This window comes from Branchiostoma lanceolatum, chromosome 12, assembly GCF_035083965.1.
Source record: "Branchiostoma lanceolatum isolate klBraLanc5 chromosome 12, klBraLanc5.hap2, whole genome shotgun sequence".
NCBI lineage: Eukaryota > Metazoa > Chordata > Leptocardii > Amphioxiformes > Branchiostomatidae > Branchiostoma > Branchiostoma lanceolatum.
The window spans coordinates 2,941,543-2,963,868 of NC_089733.1; the positions used below are offsets into that span (position 1 = coordinate 2,941,543).

Here is a 22,326-nt window from a genome sequence, read left to right on the forward strand (position 1 = left end):
TACTGGTCTTGGCTACTCTCCAAGCAGAGGAGGGGTTTCGGCTGTTTTGACGTGTTTCTATGCGTTTTTGTCGGGCTTTCTACTTTGTCATGTTTTTTTCTTTGTATAGCCAACCCAGAAACGTGGTTGGCTATACAAAAAGAACCATGACAAAGTAGAAAGCCCGACAAAAACGCATAGAAACACGTCAAAACAGCCGAAACCCCTCCTCTGCTTGGAGAGTGTTCTGGGTGGATACTAGTACTGCGCGGCCCCACATGGTGTCGCGCTGAAAGGAGGCTGATTGGCTAATAGCGAAGTGTGAAGTACGCAAAGCAGGCCTGTACGCGAAGAAAGCGCGCGGTTTGGTGTTCACGCGGTTTATCCACATGGTCCAGATTATAGTCTTCATATAGTGAACGCTTATCATAATTGAACCAAGGGCGCTTTGTATCAACGATGTCAGACTTTTCAGAGCTGGAAACGCAGGATGATCATGACGCCGTGTCAGTGATGACTGAACTCGGAGCTTCGCCAACAGCCGCCCCTGTACCAAAGTAAGTACATGTTAGAGACTAGAGTAGAGTAGAATTTTCGGTAACGAAGGGTCTGCAAATTTTCTGTTCATAACTTCCGTCAGCCTGGCAAAACATTTGCCCATCGGAAGCGCTGTTGTCATTTTCCGACAATAGTTGGCTTTTTACCCCTTCATGATCGAGCGCAGATAACGTCATATTTTCAGACGACCTCGTGATAGAGTTCTCGGTCGGGCCCAGGTAAAGCGAATCCAGATGGCGGGCAGTGAAATGATTATCTCAAAGCAGATCTACACGGGGCAAAATCGTTAATGTCAGCCAGAGAACCGTTCCAGTCAGACCTGACACTCATGAGTCATGCCTGCTAGATTGCGTTAAAATATCATTACTTGTCCCGTGCGTCTTTGGGCATATCCTACTGAGCTTCATAATTTGCCTCGCCTAAAATTGGAGAATGGTGTAAGTGCCCCCCCCCCCAAACACAAACAAAGTCAGAGATATTTGATACCGATTCTTAACTTTATTTCTTGTTTCTGCTAAGTTTCTTCCCCCAGATCATATCTAGTCTGGATGCCAGACCCACAATCTCTAAATTTTCATATTGTGTGGGATATAATCCCGCACGATAAATATTCTGCCCGGTCTGGCATTCAGGCTATAACATATCCCAATGAGAACCTCCTAATAAAGTATATAGAACCTTCTTGAACATAAATATACATGCGGGTAGACATTTGACTACGTATCACATCGGTTAAATCTACATGTCTTTCCAAGGAGGTTATATAGACCTCCTTGGTCCTTCAAAGTAAAAGTAAAAATACTATTACTCTTGTACAACACCACTCAGCTTAGTAGCCTGGCCGTGCAGTATGCAGTCGGCGCTAGTGTTTATTTTGTTGATTCGCGATTTTCATCATTATCGGGATGAAACAATGGGTCGAAAATTGAGATTGCAGCGCTGACGCCGCCGACAGAATGCCTGCAAAAGTCAGTTCTCACCCGGCCCTGTTATCACCCGGCCCAGTGTTATGACACCCTGGCGTGTTATCAGGGAAATTTCTGACCAGCGTCACTCGAATAGCAACAGAATAGGTTAATTAACACCAGGCTGGCGGCATGAATGGTGCAGTGCTGTTGTTCCGACATCAAAGCACTTTTACTACTCTCCAAGAAGAGGATGGGTTCCGGCAGGTTTTTGACGTGTTTTTGACGTGTTTTAAGGCGTTTTTGTCGGCCTTTCTACTTTTTCATTTATTTTTTTGTCTCTATAAACCCTTATAGAGACAAAAAAATAAATGAAAAAGTAACCCTTATAGAGCCAAAAAAATTAATGAAAAAGTAGAAAGGCCGACAAAAACACCTAAAAACACGTCAAAAACCTGCCGGAACCCATCCTCTGCTTGGAGAGTACACTTTTACGAAGGCAACATGAACATAACTTTCAAAAACAGACTAGACAAACATATGGAACATCGCCCAGTAGTCTACAATTACAAAGTATTAGACTGCCTTCACAAGCCTGGAATCATGATCCAGTCTAGCAATTGAGTCTAGTAAAGGGATGAGCGGCCTAAATTGGAAGATGACCTTCCTACCTGGCCGAAAGGATCTACTCTACTCTACTCTAACATATGTGGCAAACTCGTGGGCTACAGTCTATCTCTATGTTTAAAGACCTAAAGATGGGTGATACCCTCCATAGTAACCGCTGGCTCAGTCTTGTCGCTTGCTATCCATCCGATTTTAAGCCCTGCCACACTTGTGCGTATCTACAAGTCCGCATGGGTTACGTATTCATGATTTGGGTTTAGGTTAAGTTTGCAGCCGAATAAGTGACTTCTTAGGTTCGATAACTTGGCTGCACAACGGTGGATCAGGGTAAAAATAAACGTTGATGCGCAACTCATACGCACTTGAATATACGCACAAGTGTGACAGGGCCCTTACGAAAAATTACAAGATAAGCCAGCGAGCATCTTGTTGCTCGCTTAGTCAGGTCACAACGGATAATGACACTGACAGGCTAGAAAGGGCCGGCAAAGTATTAAAGCCTCTGCGTTGCAGGCCTCTCGCACGACGATTTTTCAACTTATTGTGGCCAGGTTCTTTGGCTACTTTGAATCGTAAGGGAGGCATGCAACGGAGGCCACATGTATTATATCTTTACAAAAAATGCCATGTCAATACCAAACTGTGTTATAACTAAGTTACTAATATTCCACGACCCTTTACATTCGTTAATTGATTTTGCCTCACTTATAAAATGTACATAATTGCATGAAAAACAAAATAATATAATAATATTACAAAAATACAGTAATGCAAGAGGTAGAATATGAATAATGGTGATTTTGAATAATCAAGAAAGAGTGGCGTCATATTTATGGGCGAAACCATTTAAGTCAGGGTCCTTCAGTAAACAATTACCCAGCATGCCCTGTGGTGGGCCATCCTAATACAATTGCATAATTCATGTTTATGGATGGCCCAAAATCGATCATGTCCAAATATCAACCTAATACGAAATATCATATTCATGATTCATCTAGTTATTATTGATAGGCACAGGATAGACACACACACACACACACACACATTAACAAGCTGTTCATACAAAAAACACAAACAGGATAGACACACAAAAACACACACTTATGAAGGTTATTAAAAGAAGACCAACATTTGTGAATAGATGTACATAATAAATATTGTCTGTCACTTGATAAAGTATATAAGTTAACTGTTTTATATTCAGAGATGATTCAAATTGATTTGCATTTCTTCCTGACAGAAGACGAAGAACAACCTTTACCCCAGAACAAGAAGGGATTCTAAATGATCTGTGGGGCAAAGGTATGATCCGGTATGGGACCACAGAGACAAGGAGACTTCTAGAGCAGGCTATGACCCACACCGGCCTCGCTGAAAAGAAGATAAAGGTAAGTGCTCTTTAGACAAGACTCTCAATATTTCACATGAGTTTACACATCGAGAACAGCATAGGCTATATATGAAAAATTTTGATATTGTACAATACCAAACAAAATGTATAAAATTTGTCTGACTTCTGGGTTCCTTTTTCAGGATTGGATAGACAATAGAAAGAAGAGGGTTCGAAACGTGGCAGGTGGCAACCCACCTACAAAGCGACTGAGGCCAACAAAGAAGAAGAGGACGGCTCAAAATGTATTTTTGAGTAAAAGGATGAGAGGTGCGCCTGTAATTTACATCGTATTCATAAAAATGGCTTATCGGTAATGTTTTCTGGCATCAAAGAAAATGATGCTGGTTATTAAACAAAAGAAATACAACAAACAACATAAATCTATTGATTACACTGCTACACACTACTTTATAATCTCAAAGTAAAGCAAAACGCAGTACAGTGCAGCACTCTGTTAGGAAAGACTTACTAAGCTTAGAAAATGGAGCAGAAGGATTATATGAAGAGCATGTAAAAGCCAAGATGTAAAAAGAAATTGTTACCAACAAAGTGTCATTTAAAAAAAAGGACCTTCACATTGACATAAAAAAAGTTACCAGAATGATGTTAAAAAGGCCTGTGAGTAAATCGTATTTTGTACTTCCTACTTATATTTCACATAACTTCAAACTGTTCTGGGTCATATCAATGCAGATGGATTATCAATGGAACAGGCCCAAGCCGAGTACAAAGTGGTATTAGCTGAAAAGGGGGACGAGCTGCGACTCCTTCAAGCTGAGGCAGAACAGGCCAAGGTCATCACAATCCAGGATCTGTCGGACAAAGACAAGCGGCGAGAGGCACAGAGGTTGATTAAAGACATGAATGAATTGGTCAGTAGGTTCATATTGTCCAAAGCAGAACTAATGCTGTCAGCAACAGTATCATATTATAAGTTTTGTAAAAAGTGGAGAAAAGTTAAAATAACATGTTCAACATAAGCCACATTTTACTGATGTCCATAATTCTATTAAAATGAAATAACTTAATTACATTTCAGGTACTCAAGTTTAAGGAATGCAACTTGGAGGTTGCTGTTTTGCTATTCAGCAAGGATGACGGAGTATGCCACATCGGGACACCAAAAGGGAAGGAGTTCCTGGCAGAACAGGAGAACACTTCTGCCCTGTCTCTGAAGTTTGCCAATGCTGTGAATGGTGGGTTTTTGTTGAAATCTCATAAAAAATTCTTTGACAAACAGACTGTGCACTACCAAATTATGTCTAAAGTCAGTAAAAGTAGATTTCAATACTGTAAGAAGGGTTAATGTCATGGTATGGATAGGGAGAAAATGTGTTTGCAGTTGTTTAGATTTTGTGGTTGGAATAACTGAGTGCTACAGTTATACAGTGTTTGTGGATGTCCTGAATTTTAGGTATAGAGGATAACAAGGAAACTGCAAACGTAAATCACCCGAAATTTTACATGATTTACAGTAAACGGAAGAGCCATCTGTGATAATGTTTAGATTGGCATTTTTGCAAGCATACATCAAAAGCTTTAGTGAAGCCATTCATCTTGTAAATCTGTACCTTTTAAGAACATCTAGTGCTTATACAATACGAAACTTTTTTTAATTTATCCTCGTGTATACACAGGTAAATGATTTGGATGGTAAAAGAGCAACAATAATTTCCACTTATCATATATTACATTGTAGATTCTTGAGAAAGACGAATAAAGCGAATCTGGTCAAATTCCATCTTGGCCCTGTTATCGTCCCAGAGCTACGAATGATACATGTATACGTTTATGAATGTTAAACATCCAGGTAAGCAAATAGAGTGGTACAATTGAAACTTTACTGCTGGACAACAATACGATAAAAATCGGACGTTTTGGGCGTCCATCCGACCGCCCTTTTTCAACGAGAAGAAATGAAATGTATACTAACATTTTTATATAATACCTTAAGCCACAGCGAGTAAATCTTATGGATGACATAAGAACCCTCATTAATTTTTGCCTGATTGATGTAAAAAAAAAAACATAAAATAGAAGGGAAACTAGTTTGCTAGTTGTAAAAGTGGCACCAATGTGGTAGCCATGAGTGTAGTTACCAACTTGGTAAGTGATACCAGGCTACCACACTAGTGAACCTCTTGAATGCAGGGATATAAGACTTGTTGGATGTAAACAATGTTTTGTCACTTCAAGTCTTGTTACAATGTGTATAGTGTTTATTTCAAAACATTTTTTAGCCATGAAGTTTGTTAATACCCATCTTGTTCTCTTTCTGCCCTCTTGCATTATATTTGCAATCTGCAGAGTATGTCATCCATAAAAGAACTTGCTGTGGCCTTGATAGTAAAACAAAGTACATCAACTGAGAATATTGTTCATGCATCCTTTTTCAGATGGAAAAGTCCCACAGACCCCTTCTGATTCCAGCAAAGGTCAATTGGCAAAGGAAGTCAGAAGCATGTTCAATGAGAAGTATGGTAGGTAACGTTACAGTAGTACTTTGGTGCTATCAATATGAACCCACTCACTAAAGATTTTGTAACATACAGCTAGTTTGAGATAACTTGTGTGCAACAATATCTGATACATCAAATTTACTTTCCTAACAAACATTAATATGACTGACTCATTTCCAGAGGCTGCAGGCAACAAAGGGAAATTTCCCTACAAAGCCTACGCTGCTAAGACTGGGCGGGTCACTGTGCTTGGGTTGCCTGAGGAAATAACTGTTGACCACATCGGCTCTATTGGGAAGGGGCACCTACAAACAATCCTTCAGGAAAAAGAGAAAATAACAGTAGAAGGTAAGTTCTTGAAGGTATCGAGCTTATCACAGATGATTTTATGTATATACTGTACCAAGACCTCAAACTGAAAACTTGCATTTATGTTAAAGAAACATCTAAAGTGTTCCTACTTTTTAATGTATTTAAAGACTTGAAATGGATGCTTCCATCAATTACAAAACACATTGAAAAGGATAGACACTAGCCTGCCTTCTTTGCAAAGCAAATATATAGAAGTCATCAGCGGTATCACAGAAGCAAACAAAATTTCATGAGTCTGATAATTATTGTCTTTTAGGGAAACCTGTGCCCTTACCACGTGGACTACCAATGCAAATACATCTCAATACCAAAGCTATACAGAATTATGAGAATGTATAACTTATCAGTTCACAGCAATCCGACCCCACATGAACCAAGCAGCGCATCCACAGGCACATCATCCCCACCAACTTCAGTCCCGCCAACAAGCCCTGATACAAGCAGTACACCAATCCTGCTGAATCCTGGTGCCAGCACATCTACAGGGACCGTACTACGTATGTATTACAAAAGCACTGATATTACTTGATAAAGCAATAGAATCTGACAAATTATGGACAGTACAAGTATAATCTTTTTTATGGTAGGTGATGGATACTAGTAGAATTAATAATGATAATAAAGAGATACTAGCAGTAAAATATTTGATTGATACTTCAATAGAAATATTAAGAATTGATACCTTTTCTGAAAAATTACATGCAATTGTATGCATTGTGTGATTAAAGGTAACATAACTGAAAAGCAAAAGATTACAGCAAACTGATTGTCAAAACATGATTAAATTTGAAGATTTCGGTAAAAAGAAATGTCACATGACAAGGCACATACATGTAAGACCACATGCTTCTCTTTCAAACGACTCATTTTGGTTCCAGTACAGTCACCTAAAATGTTTTCCACACTTGAGCCAATCACAACTGAAGCCTTAAGAAAGGGCTGACATATTAATCTATGACATTGTGCCAAGTGCTTGTAGTAAATGAAATTCCGTGTGTTTCCTTTTCGAGTCTATACTGTAAATTCCTTTTGAGTTTTCATTTTGTGGTATGGAGATACCAGTGTTTTTTTGCGGTATGGAGAAAATGGACTGTTTGCGGTGGTTTTAAGTTCATATTTGAAACAATAGTAGGGGTACTGTCATAGGTGGGCAAAATGTTTCGCGGTGGCTAAATGTTTTAAGTTCGGAATGAAGAGTTCACTGCAAAACCGCAAACAAAAAGCCACTGCAAACATTTCTGCATTTACAGTTATTGTACTTCATCATATTACAATTTAGTGTCCAAAGATAGAGGTTTTCCTTACCTAATTGTTTTCCCTTCAAGGAAGAGTGAACATAAAAGATTTTTGTCCAATAGGGCTTCAGACTCCAATTGTATTCACCTGGCTATTGACTGGTGAACCTGACCAAATAGTAAATTTCCTGGACATATGGAAATGCAAAAAAAAAGATAAATGAAATTTATTGATTAGCATTGAGTATGCTGATGGTTTAGTGCCGGATGCTGAGCTTTATTAAGCAACACTAAAATGTAAGATCATAGAGACTATGATACTTAACAATAACAATGTTTGTTTTCACAGGAACACGTGATCCAACGGTAATATTGCATGCAATACAGAGGAGTGATGTCTTTGAACTTGAAGCCCAGGATGCAGAAGGAGCGGAAGAAGCCAAACAAAGCAAGGGAAAAGGAAAGGGGAGGGGGAAAAGAAAGGGGACAGGAAAAGCAAAAAATGTGAAGGAAAAACAGTTCTACGTAGAAAAACTTCTAAAGAAAAGAACATTCAATGGTCAGGTGGAATACCTTGTAAAGTGGCAGGGATATGCTAGTAAGAAGGCCACATGGGAACCAGACTATCATATCCCAAAGGATATAAGAGATGCGTTTGGTAATTAGTAAACAAAGTGACCTCAACATAGTATGTATGTAGAGGATAAATCAATATTCAGATTCTGCTGGAAAGTGTTTAAAACCCATTGTAATCTTTGTCTCCAGGTAGTTCACTGATAGTCTGTTGCTATCAAATATGGATTAGAAATACTAGTAACCCATGAAAACTGCATGCAAAATAGACTTGTACATGATTTTAGTTCTTGTTTCATGGAAAAGTAGAATTTTAAAAGTGATACTGAGAGAGCAAGAAATAGAGGGTTAGTGCACACTGGCAGCTCTTGCACGAAATTATACAACTTGTACCAATCAGATCACAAATATCACATACATACTAAATAAAGGTTAATACAAAACACTACAATCTGGGTCTCTGAGTGTTTTTAAAGTGGACAACCGACTTGATAAAAAAAAACAGATGTCAACACTACATTACTGTCTGACCAGGATCACTTAAGCTTATATGTGCCTTCATGAAAGCATTTGCTTAGGAGGCTCAGATTGTCTCCATTTTGTGGGTGCTGGTCTTTAGAATGATTTGAGTGAGGTTTATTGGCTACTTTCACACAAAATGCATTTGCGTTATGCCATCAGCTAAAAGTGGGAAGGGTTGGCTAGACTGAATGGGACGGAAAACTTTCAGTCAAACAATCTTTACTCACAACATCTGCTTGGAGATATCAATTTTTCAGATTAGTTTTGTCTTTGAGATGATTTTACAGAGCTAAGTAAGTAAGTACTGCTATCATCAGCTGAAAATGGTTTATTTCCAGCCCTCGTGCCATAATATCACATCCAAATGGTGTGTAATATTTGTTATTGGCAAAGAGTGGGAAGATGCATTCATGCCATTGTCCTTTTTCATTTTTTGAAAATTCATTCATGTTGAATAATGAAATTGTGGTTGTGTGTTGTGTTATGGCAGTTTATATCACAAAATGTAAATTTTGCACTCATAGATGTTCAAAGACCAATGACCTCAAATCTGGTATTATAAAGGGACAGCCTTTATACAAGAACAAGAGTTTATTTTCAGAATTGACCATTTGCCTCCCAATAACTTTGAAAGTGTGCATTTTTGAGTTTTGTAATACTGTAGCAAACGCTGTAGCAAACACTGCAAATACTGTAGCAAACACTGTAGCAAATACTGTGGCAAACACTGCAAGAGTAAAGCTGGACTCGTCGCCCACGGACGAGCCCACCGACGCTGAACTGATCGTCCGGCAGGATGAAAAGGAACTGATGATGATGAATACTGTAGTCTACATTTAGCAGGCATGGTTTTGAATGGTTCAATCTGCTGGGGAAGGCATTATGGAGGAACCTATTTTCATAAACTTTGACTGGGGGGGGGGGGGGGGTGATTTAAGGCATGATTCATTTCTTCATAGGGATAATGCTTGCCTGGTAGAGCCTGAGCATTTGAACATATCTTGCTTGGTGTTGTGTGGTGTAGAAACATGGAATTGAAACTATGATTTGGATTGAGAGTTTTTTCCAGATTAAGTGACGTCAGAGCTATTGGTATTGAGCAAAATTGCTTGTTCACACCTACAGGACACTGCTGGGCAATTCAATTCAATTCATGAACCCCTCGGGTGGATGAATCAATCCGGAATTTGGCTACTCACATTCAGGAAAAATAGTCAAAACAATACGAATTGGCCCTTCATGCGAATTGATTTGCATTGCTGAGTGGGAACATGGCCTCATAGAAATGATGGGGTTTGCATGGGCCACAGGCATCCATTTAAAGGGCACAAGACACCAATGACATCAACATTGTGACTTCCTAAAATTACATAGAACATATTACATAATAATACTGTTTAATAACATACACATTTTCACTAAATATTCTTCTGATGTTATTTAACATCGAACCATCAAAACTTCATAGCTCCAGCTTTTGATTCTTCCCACCAGGTAATTACATTAATCGGTGACTTGCCTACTCTGTAGTCATGATGTCACAATGAACATGGTAGCCGATTTGGAATTTGGTTCGAAAAGAACATTATTTTTGCAAGCAAACAAAATAGATATTGTTGTGTCCTTTAATTTAATGTTATCACCATAATCAAGCATTCTTTGCTCATCAAATAATGTTTTTCGCAAGCCGTGGTGTAAGGTTGAACCGGCTGCCGTGTTCCTTGTGACGTCATGAGTGGGCATAAGTCCCTGATTATTGTAATCACCTGGTGAGAAGATCAGATAAGAATAAAGAGCTGGATCCATGGAAGTATGGTTTCTGATGGTTCAATGTTAGATAAGATCAGAAGGATGTGTAGTATTTGTTTTAAACATTTATGTTCCTTGAATGATGCTACTCCTATTTCAGATAATAAGAAGATGTTGTATTTTGGTGTCTTATGTCCTTTAAATGCTTCAGGTAGTTTGATTGAGATAACATGAATATCATTGGTGGCTAAAAAAAAAGCCACCAACTTTCTTAGGGTGTTGCGCTGTTATGCCCAATTTAGACACAGGTTTTCTAGATGTCTGAACTACAGATATCTGGCAGGCGACAGTTTTTTTCTATGTCTAAACAGGAATTTTATGGTCTTAACGAGGGTTTTCCAGGTTCCAAAATTTCAGCCGATAGCTCCAAAGTGGACGCCCGACAAGTCAGCGGGAGTCCCTGACAGCTTCAGCCCAAGTATACATGAAATGGGTCAGTCCCCGACATCTGAAGAACTAGTTTCAGGCTAATTAGCAGACTTCTGGACGTCAAGTGACCCATTTTGATGTTAGCGATAGCAACTGTACCATAATTCATACTTGGTAGGGGGATTTATCAAAACTTCCAAGGGAGTATAGATAATTTTACAGTGCCTTACAGGCCAGGCTATGATGCATAAGGATGTAGCACAGAGAAAACCATTTCTTACAGTATTAATTGGTAAAATCAGGCCATCAAAGATATCTTTCTGATTCTAACAAGTTAAAAAATGTCATTGAAAGCACTATTGGAACCAGACTTTTAGCTTAAAACACAATTTATCACGATGTACCACCACTGCATTCCAACTACACGGGTGACCTGCAATACTTCCTGTCGATGTGAATAAATGCCTCCCGACATCTCTGCCCAGATGTCGGCTGATATAGGAAAAACTGTGTCTAAATCGGGCCTTAGTTCTTTTCTAACATTATCCATGAGACCCCAATGGCCATGGGAAGTCACAGGGGCCTCACAGGCATGAAAAATGGGAAGTGACAGTGTATAATGTAACAGTTTGATTCAACGGCCACCAACTGACCAGTCCATTACTGTTCAGGACCTTTTAGCCCTAGGGGTTAGTGCATTGATTTCATGAGCTGGCGGCCTGGGTTTGGCACGGGTTCCAATCCTGGGAGCCAGGAGGCCGTTTTACTCACCTCTTCAACACAGTGTGTAAGTGGTTCTTCGACATTAACCTTGTGAGTAATGGCAAAATATTGAGCTGAATAGGGATATTCGAACTCAAAGATTTGATTGGACGAATCTTAAAGGAAAAGGTACTGGTAGAGCTAGTGTGGTTCATTAACGTCACCAGCTGACTAGTCTAACCGGTCTGGACCTTTTAGCCTAAGGGGTTCATGCATTGGGTTCATGAGCTACCTTGCGACTAATAAGGTTTCGGCCAAACCATGGGTCTGAATCCCAGAAGACTGTACTACTCGCCTCTTGTGTTTCAATTGTGATGATGTATGAGGTAATCAATGGAATGTTACTATTTCTAGTAAAAAATAAGTGTAAGTAGAATACTTCATCACTTTATCTAAACACTATATATGTATAGGGCGTATTCACGTGACGTCATCACCCCTGCCCTCCGTGGGCGGCCATGTTGGTGCTCACCCTGCAGCGAAGTTTCTCATTGTCCGACGCTCTCTAAATTTCCAAGGAATGCGAAGTCTTCTGATCGCTGTTTTATTATATGCAAAGAGTCTCCAGCCTCACATCCATTTCGCTACAAAAATCCAATTTCACCTACTAGAAATTACCCATTATCGACGAGCGAGGTTCCCCAGTAGCCTACAAGTGTTCCAAGGCCTGCAGCCACGTAGTACAGTGTCTTGAGTGTCGTGAGAAATTGTGCTGACAGGGGGTACGTTATGATCGGGAAAGTTCGATATTAAAAGACCCCCAGTTTATGAATGAACGTATCTCAAGCACTGGCGACAACACGGTGCCGCGACTGTGTTACACAATGGGCCTGTAACTTGCTTTTCGACCAGATACAAAAGGTTTCCATACACACACTTTGATTCTCAAACTTCAACTATTTAGATCCGTTGTTCGTATGTCAAAAATCCACTTTTGTTTCAGTCGTTAGTCCCTTCGCGATCGTATGTTCCCGCACGTACACGTCCTACACGAGAAACGCAAAACCAATCTTACTGTTGCCCGACCGGTGTGTGCTTTATCAGTCCCAATCAACCATCTGACCACGAGGCAAAACACCATAATTATGAGACAAAACGTTTTGAAGGGAAATTGTGAATGGCGTAGAAAACATCTGCCATTTATACAGAGAGTTCCATAGGGCCCCACTATCAAGTGAGCACCAACATGGCCGCCAGTGCTCGTTGCTAGGGGGAGGGTCACGTGACTGAATACGCCCTATACGTTGACTGGTATTCCAGGGTAAACATACAGCGTAGGAGGATCATTAACAACAAAATTGAAACACTGCAGGTTAGAGTAGACGTCCTGAGCGCTATAATGCAAATTACCAACGAACGTTGGGGTATATTTATAATCCATCGGCGTAAAGAACTGAGGTAAAAACATAGCCTGGAATCCAAACCTATTATAGCTCCAGAGACTCCTCTCCGCAAAGTAGACTCGGGAGCTATAATAGACATAGGTTTCAGGCTAGTAAAAACATGGCCCGATGTCCGTCACTTTAGCTTCAAGTCCCACCGAGGTCAGCAAAATAAATACGTTATAGGGTGCCGTTGAAAGGGTTGGAAGAAAGGGCATATCTGCACTCTGTTGGCTAAACCAAACCCTTTGACAGTACCACGACATCATAGAAACAATGTACCCAAACTCACTTTCTGTATATATTCTGGTCCAAAATAACGTAATACCATACTTCTCATGGTTTGTTCCTTTGTACATGGCGTGGCCACTGGCCATTTGAGGCGGTTCGCCATTACAGCAGGTCACTACACAGCAAGATGACCCATGAACTCTTGAGTGACCCCATGGACAGCCTGATGCTTGGTTACCCATAAAAAAACGCCACACACACACAGTGGCCCATCCCTCCCGGCTTCTTGTGCGAACTGTTAACCGACGTCTCTCAAGAGCCAGGAGACGTCTCCTGGCCCACTTATAACTGGCTAACGGTGGTCACCGTTAACCACTTGTAACTGTAAACGGTACTTGTAACGGGTGATATATGCTAATATCCGTATGTCGTTTTCATGTATGAGTGTAAGTTCTTCGTCAAGAATTTTATTGAAATTTTCGTTATGATGCTGTCAAACTGGTACGAGGTTAGTTACAAACGATACATTTAAATGGTACATTTAATAGGTTTGCCTAAGGAGACGTTATATTTTCTATAAGTTATCCCAAATAACACAAAATGAGAATATTCACAGAAGGTAACGTTATATCACATGATCTTAGAATTTTAAACGCCGCCATGGCCATGAACCATGTTGTATAGGCTGCAACTCCCTATTTTGCCGACCGCGACTCGACAGCCTTGAGCCCTGCCATAGCTTTGGTTGGGTCCCAACGGTCGCTACAAGGCCAGTCCTCGGTACACTAGTGTGTTGATACACTTCATACATAGAGATTTCGGAACATAGGGATTTCGGAACATAGGGATTTCGGAACATAGGGATTTCGGAACATAGGGATTTCGGAATATAGGGATTTCGGAACATAGGGATTTCGGAACACAGGGATTTCGGAATATAGGGATTTCAGAACATAGGGCGGTCACCGAAATGGTTAAGGGGATGGACCAAGAGTGGTGGGTGGGAGTGAGGTGCTGCGCCGAGTCGATTCGTTATTAGTTTGGTCTGGATGCCCGGTGGGGGATATATCAGAAGATAAGTACGTAAAACCGGGGAGTGAGTATCCTCTATCGGTATAGACTGGCTAAGAACAGAAGTAAATGCTCTGACAAGTATAAACTTTTTGTCAAAAATCCACCTATTAAAGTACTTAAGGTCTACTACACGCTCGATTTCAGAACTGTCAGACGTTACGTTAGTTGCTTGTAAGATGTTGGGTTTATATGCATGTATTTTGTTTTGGACGGGTTTAAATATAAACTGATGGCCTGACATGCCGCCTCTACTTTGTATCAATGCTAAACATGTCAGTTTCTCCATGATCCATCTGGGGTGATAGCACTTTCACTTTAACTGCGGGTGTGTACCTGTATATAACTGCTATAGGGCTATAGCATTAACAATGCTATAGTAGTTATAGCGGCTATCTGATAACATGCCAAAAGAGGTAACATATTGGTCTCGCAGTCAATAAACTAAACTGATTTTCTATCTGGCTTTCTATTTTGTGTTGTACCTTCTGCTGTTTTCCCTCCCTCCATCCCTCTTATATGAGATAAGATCTCCAATCTAATTGGGTGCGGGAATAGTTTTGCAACATGATCATCTCTAGATGTCATAAATCACAAACATTGACAAACAGAGACGATTTACAGATGCCAAACACATGTCAGGAAATTTTTTCGCATGCTACACCCCTTTTCGGAATAGGAGGAATAATACAATCGCTGTACACTCCTCGTGCTCAACAGCTACGCTGCGCTCCAAGACTACGGTACAATGGATTATGACGGGTACTCTACTCTTGATGATGGATACCACACTGACACTGATGAGACACTGTCGTGGCTCAACCTTGATGACTGGGACTCAGAGGTAAATATTATGTTCTATACCGTTCTATAGAATAGAATAGAGTTTTCGGTTGGACATGAGTCTCGCTCCAGTTGAAAACAGTACTCTTGAACTGCTTATTGTCTCCTCAGTCAGCATACTGTCATTTTTAGTTGATGTTTAAACGTTTGAATTATTTTCTTTGCACAATTTATGTCCCGGTACTTACTGGGGGAGGGCACGGTGGGAGACCACCGAAAAAAAATTGAGCCGAGGTAGGGCCATCGAAAGATTTTATTACAGGGTGACTTACGTCTTTAACTTACTCATTTTCAGGAAGGTGACGACGCATATTTTTCTGAAGATGAGTCTTTTGACGACGAGGTGTATGAGGTAAGATATTTGTTCAATCATAGGCGTTAATTAGGTCAAGGAATTGTTGTCGGATTACCCGTGCTGAAATGTCTGGATGGATAAATACGTAATGAAGTCAAACGTTTTAGTAGGAGTTTCTCCTATTCATGCAACTTCTTCAACAGATACTTTTTATATAGTTAAATGTAGAGTATAATCATACCGCGCGCAATTTCTCAACAGTTATAATCAATATCGATGTCGCTACATCCTTCAAAATTATGAGGTATTTTGAGAGTGATTCAGAGATTAATTGCCTAATTGCTTTAAAGTATTACTTATTGGGAAATCTGTTTATATTAGGAACTAACGGTTTGAATCATTCAGGTGGACCAGGCAGAAGAAGCCGCTAGGGAACAAGAGAGGGCAGACTGGGAACAGTTCGCTGAAGAGATGGGCTACCTCGCCCATCTGGAGCGTAGGTTTGACGACCCAGAGGAAGGTCCAGAGGCCATGCGATTGTACGAGGATGTCGTGAAAAAAATTAACGAGTAGATTTTATCTCTCTTTTTGTAGAAGATGTCACGCAAACAATAGATACATTGTTGTAGATGTTACTAAAAAAATAGATACATTGCATACTTTTTTCCATCTTGCATCCAACGTCCTCTAAGGCCTACGTCACATTTCTAAACCGGGCCCGCCCAGGCAGCTTCTGGGAACTAAAAGGATGCCATAAACGTCTTCAAAAGACACCAAACTATTGAAGACGTAAAGAGAATTGTTATGTGCATTATTTGTGTATATTTTACGTGTACAATTTCTAGTTTTCGTTTCCACAATCAGCCCAGCCGGGCCCCGGTTTGGAAATGTGCAAGCCTTCTCTAGTTATGCTGTACGTTACAAACATACACACATACACACATACAAACGCTACCCTCTGCATAACCTTCTCGGCGAAGGTAATTATGCCACTTGTCCATCATGCTTTTAGTCTCCACCACTTACTGGTATTTGACACAGTGTTTAAGTGCTTGATACCCACGAACTTATATTGATGCAATTTGCGGTTGCATGCCATATCAGACATTAGCATGATGTTTCTTGTTTCATACATTGATTACATACATGTACATTATAATACCAGTGGTGTCTTTCTATGGCCCCATAGATAGATTGGCAATGGATATTGCTTGATTGAAATTATGCTACTTTAGAAGATAAAATCGCTTCATTACTTACATTTATATATTATGTCATAATTACATTATGAGTAATTGTAATAAAAGATATGACATTGTGACATACATGTATTGTTTTAGTTATATTTTCTCATTATATTAAGTTCTGTTTTAAGTGCCATTTATCTGAAATTTATTGGAATGTGATTTACATAACATGTTTCTTTTCATTCATACATGACTAGGTATAGCAGGCGTTGCTTGTGGCTTAAGGTTGGGCCAACCAACAAAGATTCAAAGATAATTGCCACTTTCTACATGGATGCAGTCTGCCAGCTTGGAGGTAAGTCACTTGAATTGTGAAATTGACAACCTTAGAAAATAAGCATAGACAGAATATGAAATTGCCATGGCTTACTTTGAATGTCATTCTGCAGATGAGTTAGCAAATGTGCAATTAAGTTCAATGGACCCTTAACATTTCTCTGTGATACTAATCGATTAAAGCACATGGATATGGAACTAAGATAGTAAAGTTCTTTCTGTGTACTAATACTATTTTCCGATTATATCAATCTTGATTTGATGCAATGACATTGGCTTGAAAATTAAGTTTTCTCTGGCTAGTATAGTACAAAAAAATGTGATAAGGGAAAAGATTTAAGACGTTCAAAATGCTAATCTATGTTCCACATTTACTTTAGGATGCCCTCTGTTGACACGAAGTGATCCAGGATCAGAAAATGTAGTTGTTGCTGCCTTGCAGGCAACATTTCGGGAGCATGGGGATGATGATTTTGCAGGTAGTAAAAGCCACCAGTATGGAAGATCTGTTCACAATCAGGTACAATTTTTTCTCTGTAACATATTAGCAGCTTTTACTCTAGTGCTCGGGTCACTGAAGTTGGCTTTGTGTACTAGCGTATGTCTTGTTATCTTGTTATCTTCGCCGAGAAGATTATGTAATTTTAAGTGTCAGTGCTGGTATGTTTCAGGAACTACATATTTCTTTTAAAATGGGTTACATACACGGGTGTTAAGAAATTTGGACGGGAGAACTGGCGCATCCCCGTCTGTATGACAGCCAACGAAAGGGTATGTCACCCCGTAAGGGGCGGTATAACCCCGTCGTAGCGAAAGCTCGTCGACTGATGATGATGATGATGTTAAGAATTAACTTAACTTTTTCAAGTACTTCTAATGTGCTATAGAGAATATAGAACCAGTTACACTTTATCATTTTACAGCAATTCGACAAATGGGCCTGTGCCAGAACTTAATCCTCCAACATAGATGGGTCATTACTGTATTCGGTCTGGCCTGTAATCCAGTGACCTCAGAGATTGACCCTGAAGTCTATCACAGACAAGTTAGAGTCATTAGATTCTATGGACTTTACTCAAGATATCTCCACAGAAAAGACTCCTTTGATGATATAACAAGTTGTAATGAAATTGTAATTTTAAGTGTCAGTGCTGGTATGTTTCCTCAAATGAACAACACCTAGATATATTGGGTTTGACATGAAGATCTCTTTTGCCTAAAAAGATGTTAACTCAATCTTTTTGTTAATTTCCTACAGTACATTACGCCATGGATTATTTTAGGGATGGTTCACTCACTACAAATTAAGTGAAAAAAGGGCAAATTGTAATTTTCTTTTTACTATTGCAGCGAATAGAAGCATTTTGGTCATATCTGAAGCCCAGACTGACGTACTGGTTAGAGGTTTTCCAGGTGAGCTATTGTTTATCATACACATATATTCCTATCATAGGGTTACATACATGAAGCATATGAAACTTGATTATGTCATATGGTGTAGAAAAAGGTTGCTAAGAGTAATAGTAACGAAAACCACAATGTCTATGCTATTACTGTTCACTATACCATTACACAAAGAATAATTTTATCATATGTACTGTTATTTTATTCTCAGGGCTTGGTTGATGAAGGTGAATTTGAAGTTGGCAATTTCATTCAAACGTGAGTATTCATACAATTGTTGTTCCAACAATCCTAGTACTGTATAAGCTTAACCTTCCTCTTTGGGTCAAACTTGAACTTGTTTGTCCCTGAATTGAACTTCCTTACATTGTTAATCTTCGTTTGAAAACTTTGATAGAATTTTGAATTCTGATCAAGCATAAGGTTATGCTTGCGGAACTTGTAGCTGTTGTAATTCTCATCTTTATGTGTCATGTGCTACTAGACTATGATCGACGTTCTTTAAAATATTTGCATATACAGTGTACTTCATCTGCTCATGTTGCCTTGCTAGCTCACTTGATTTTTAAATGTGCAAAATGTATAAATGATTTTCTAATTAACATCAAAAGGATAGCATGGAAGGTTGATACATATTGAGGAATATTAAGAGTTCTGTTACTCCTAATCTCTTTCAGCCTGTGTCTACAGTACTGTTTCATGTCTATTCTGTCTGAAGATCTTGATCAGTATCAAAGCGATTGGAACGATCACAGGATGCAGACGGACCATTGTGCTACGCCCAAATGTGCTGTACTTCCTACCTGATCGGACAGGTACGAGTTTTCGACCTTTGTAACAACCTGTATCCTTTCAAGCCTTTCAATGACCTTGCTCCCACCCACTACCCACCCAAGATGCAATTTGAAGCCATGCCTAGCTTTCCAAGCAAACATTTCACAACCAGTACTAAGCCACGAATGCTTTTCAAGCTAAGTCCTGTCCTGAATTTGGGAACATTTGACAGGAAAGGTTCAAAATCATTTTTTTATCGTTCATTTGACAATCAGTCAACCTCACAGACTGCCAACCACAACTGACCTTGCTCCCAATCAATCAATCAATCATGCCAGTCATGGTCTGGACAGGTGGGAAGTTGTCAGTAGACCACGGTTTGCTATGTGTGACCGGTAGAAGGTAGTATCTCTTGTGATCATATTAACTCCCAAATGTGATTGTTTGAGAACAGTGTTTCCTTGTTGAGCGAATCCTGTTAATTTTCACTATGCATTCTGAACTAGGAGGACAAGATCTACTACAGTTTGTGCCAGACCGAATGATGAGGCAGGCAAGGCGTCATTGCAAACCATACATCCCGAGTGGTAGTAGAAGATTCATAAGGTATGCTGACGAAATGATGCAGATACTTAACCGACGTCCTCCAACAAACGAGGGCCTTGATCTGTACAGAGTGCTTGTCGCATTAGCCATAGAAAATGCATAGGGTTATGTCACTGTATTAATAACCTTCACTTATTGTACAGTATTGAGGAAGAGGTCGTGAGGTGTTCGAACAACTGTTTCAGTAAAATGTTTGGGTGTTGTGTGTTCACATTCTGTTAGTCAAATATAGAGGCAAATTGGGATAGAAAATTACTTAAAATGAAAAAGCTTCCTTCTTTTTGGGCTTCTCCGAAACCTAAGCTTGTTAGGTTAGGTTCTAATACTTCAAGAGTTTAATTGCTTCGCAACTTTCCTCTCTGTTAAGTGTTTTAGTTCCAGTGAAGAAGTTAATTTTATGTTCTATAGATTTTTGTGGAAGAAGGATCAGGTTGCCAATTTGACCCTCTCTTCGTAGCCGACTCCCTTGAAACATTTGACTCTATTTGGCCAATTTCTACTATTTTCCCAGCGACCGGGGGAGACTGGTAGAGTCTATGACAGCAGCAGGCTGACGTGCGGCTGACATTTCCCGGTCTTCAACTTTTTATGATGAACAATCCAGGTAGCCTACCTAACATTCTTTGAAATGATGGTTAAGAAATTCAGTGATGGTACAGAGCTGATTCTGGCCCGTTTATATCCTATGTTTGAAAATATTTTCTTATTCTACAGACGACTCTGGTTACTCCTCGGAGGACTGGGAGGAGGCTGGCGGAGCCGCTGACGGAGAGGTAAACAAACGAAGCATTTTTGCGCATTTTTATGTCTTCATGTGTTAACTTCTCAGAATGTTTTTAACATTTAGAATTTTGGTATACACTTTCATATAACTTACGACATTGTGGGGGAATAAAATCAATGACTTAAAATGTGATTTTATATATCCAGCCAGTAGACCCATTGGAGAGATGGGGTGACCAAAATCGGTGGCTGAACATGCTTGAACAAATCTGGATGGACCCAACGCGGCCTGTATATGAACGGACAGCAGCGAGGGCACAGCTCTTTTTCCTCTTTGATCGTGAGTTTTTGTTTGCACCTATTTTTTTTGTATGTTGATCTAAATCTTAAGTTCTAACTATCGTTACTATGGATACGTGAACCTGAATCCCTAGTCTCGCACTGAGACATCATGTGGACTACCAGATCATCCAACTTTCCAAATCTAACGTTTTTTCTTATTGTCATTTTAGGAGAAGACGAGTTAAGGCATTACAACGGACTTTAAGTTGGAGGTCAGTAATTTTCTTATGACATTTGTAGTATTTGTAGTATCCCATAAGGCCTGTGTTATATTTGATTGACTTCTAAATCTCTGACTGTTATGTCGCATGGTTCACGTCTATTCAATCATGTGTTGGTCATTATTCATTTTACCAGCTAGCTTGTTTGACTTGCAAGCAGTCATGACTCAGGGCAAACTCGCTGACAAGAATACCAGGAAATACTGTAAATGCAGAAATGTTTGCGGGGATTCTATTTCGCATTCTGGATGGAATTGATTGTGGTTGTTAACTGTTTAAACAATAGAAGTGTTCAGACAAGTGTCAGACGGGTAAAACTTCTCGTGGTGGTTTTTAATTAACGTTAAAGATAAAACCACAAAGATAAAACCACCGCGAACATTTCTGCACTTACAGTACTATCTTCTGAGGATGCGTTCACAACCTCCTTGGGTCATCTGTTAGTCTAATAGCGCCCCTAGCGACCAATTAGGGGCGCGATTAGATTAGCTTATCTGTGAAGATTAAAAGTAATGAATCTACAATTAAGATGAAACTTTTAGGGAGTAATGAAGGGGAAAATGTAACATTTAGGAATGCAGGAATTTACAGGGGATTTAATAGAACTTGCGTTTGCAGGTGCATGCAGAGTTGTTGAACCTACAAGCACGACAAAACAATGTCTGGACGCTGAGATGACAATGACCTTCATCCTTGATCCTTGATGCGGCCGTATCTGTCCTGCCCTGTCCAGAATGTCGCCACAATCGGTGTAATTTCACAGTGTGCTGATTACACGGAACATAACGTAAACGGACATTTAACAAGCCTAGGGTTCCTTGTCTTATCTATTACATAGAGGAAATCTTTATTGACACGACAAAAGTACAATATGTATGTAAGTTGTTCAAGGTCTGCTTACACTTTAAACTGTGGACTTGTCTATTATGGAGTTCTATAGGGGTGTGTGAACAATCTAAAGTTTTTCCAAAATCACTATTGAACGATATGAATGACACTTAAAATAGACAAAATGACCTTTTAGGCACTTTGTACTTTTCTTTGCACTCAGTCACACGTTTCTGTATGTGCTCACTTGCATCAATGGTCCCAGCACGCGCGCATGCGATCCTGCGTCGCTACGTCATGTCTGCAACAAGCAAACAAAACAAAAATGGTTACTCCTTGTTGACAAATTTGCAGCCTTTTTATGTATTACATGTATTGGTGGGTGGGGTAGACCGATAGTCTTGGACGGCGTGTTTATAAGATACATTCGCGCAGAAATAGAATCGAAGCAATCTCCAAGCAGATGTTTGATTAAAAACAGCCGTTTGTAAGCTAAAGATTCTTTGTCGATATAAACAGA

General features: G+C 39.7%; 2 protein-coding genes and 1 long non-coding RNA gene across 3 annotated transcripts; 2 read left to right on the forward strand and 1 right to left on the reverse strand.

Annotated features, from left to right (window-relative positions):
* Window positions 1-214: 214 nt before the first annotated feature.
* On the forward strand, window positions 215-8,194 carry LOC136446073 (uncharacterized). Its single transcript, XM_066444349.1, has 9 exons — window positions 215-536; window positions 3,310-3,457; window positions 3,603-3,729; window positions 4,156-4,334; window positions 4,502-4,658; window positions 5,859-5,942; window positions 6,102-6,269; window positions 6,641-6,790; window positions 7,878-8,194. Exons 1-9 carry the CDS (start codon window positions 439-441, stop codon window positions 8,192-8,194), a joined length of 1,428 nt encoding a protein of 475 aa, XP_066300446.1. The 5' UTR covers window positions 215-438.
* LOC136446075 (uncharacterized) lies at window positions 6,168-7,884 on the reverse strand. The gene is made up of 2 exons (XR_010757493.1): window positions 7,599-7,884; window positions 6,168-6,772 (listed from the first exon to the last, which is right to left on the reverse strand). It is a non-coding gene; the product is annotated as an uncharacterized lncRNA (long non-coding RNA).
* Window positions 8,195-16,287: 8,093 nt separating the features above from the next.
* LOC136446536 (uncharacterized) lies at window positions 16,288-20,118 on the forward strand. The gene is made up of 6 exons (XM_066444938.1): window positions 16,288-16,927; window positions 17,289-17,428; window positions 18,259-18,321; window positions 18,524-18,570; window positions 18,990-19,127; window positions 19,593-20,118. The coding sequence occupies exons 1-5, from the start codon at window positions 16,822-16,824 to the stop codon at window positions 19,117-19,119; spliced, it is 486 nt and encodes a 161-aa protein (XP_066301035.1). The 5' UTR covers window positions 16,288-16,821; the 3' UTR covers window positions 19,120-19,127; window positions 19,593-20,118.
* The last annotated feature ends 2,208 nt before the right edge of the window (window positions 20,119-22,326 follow it).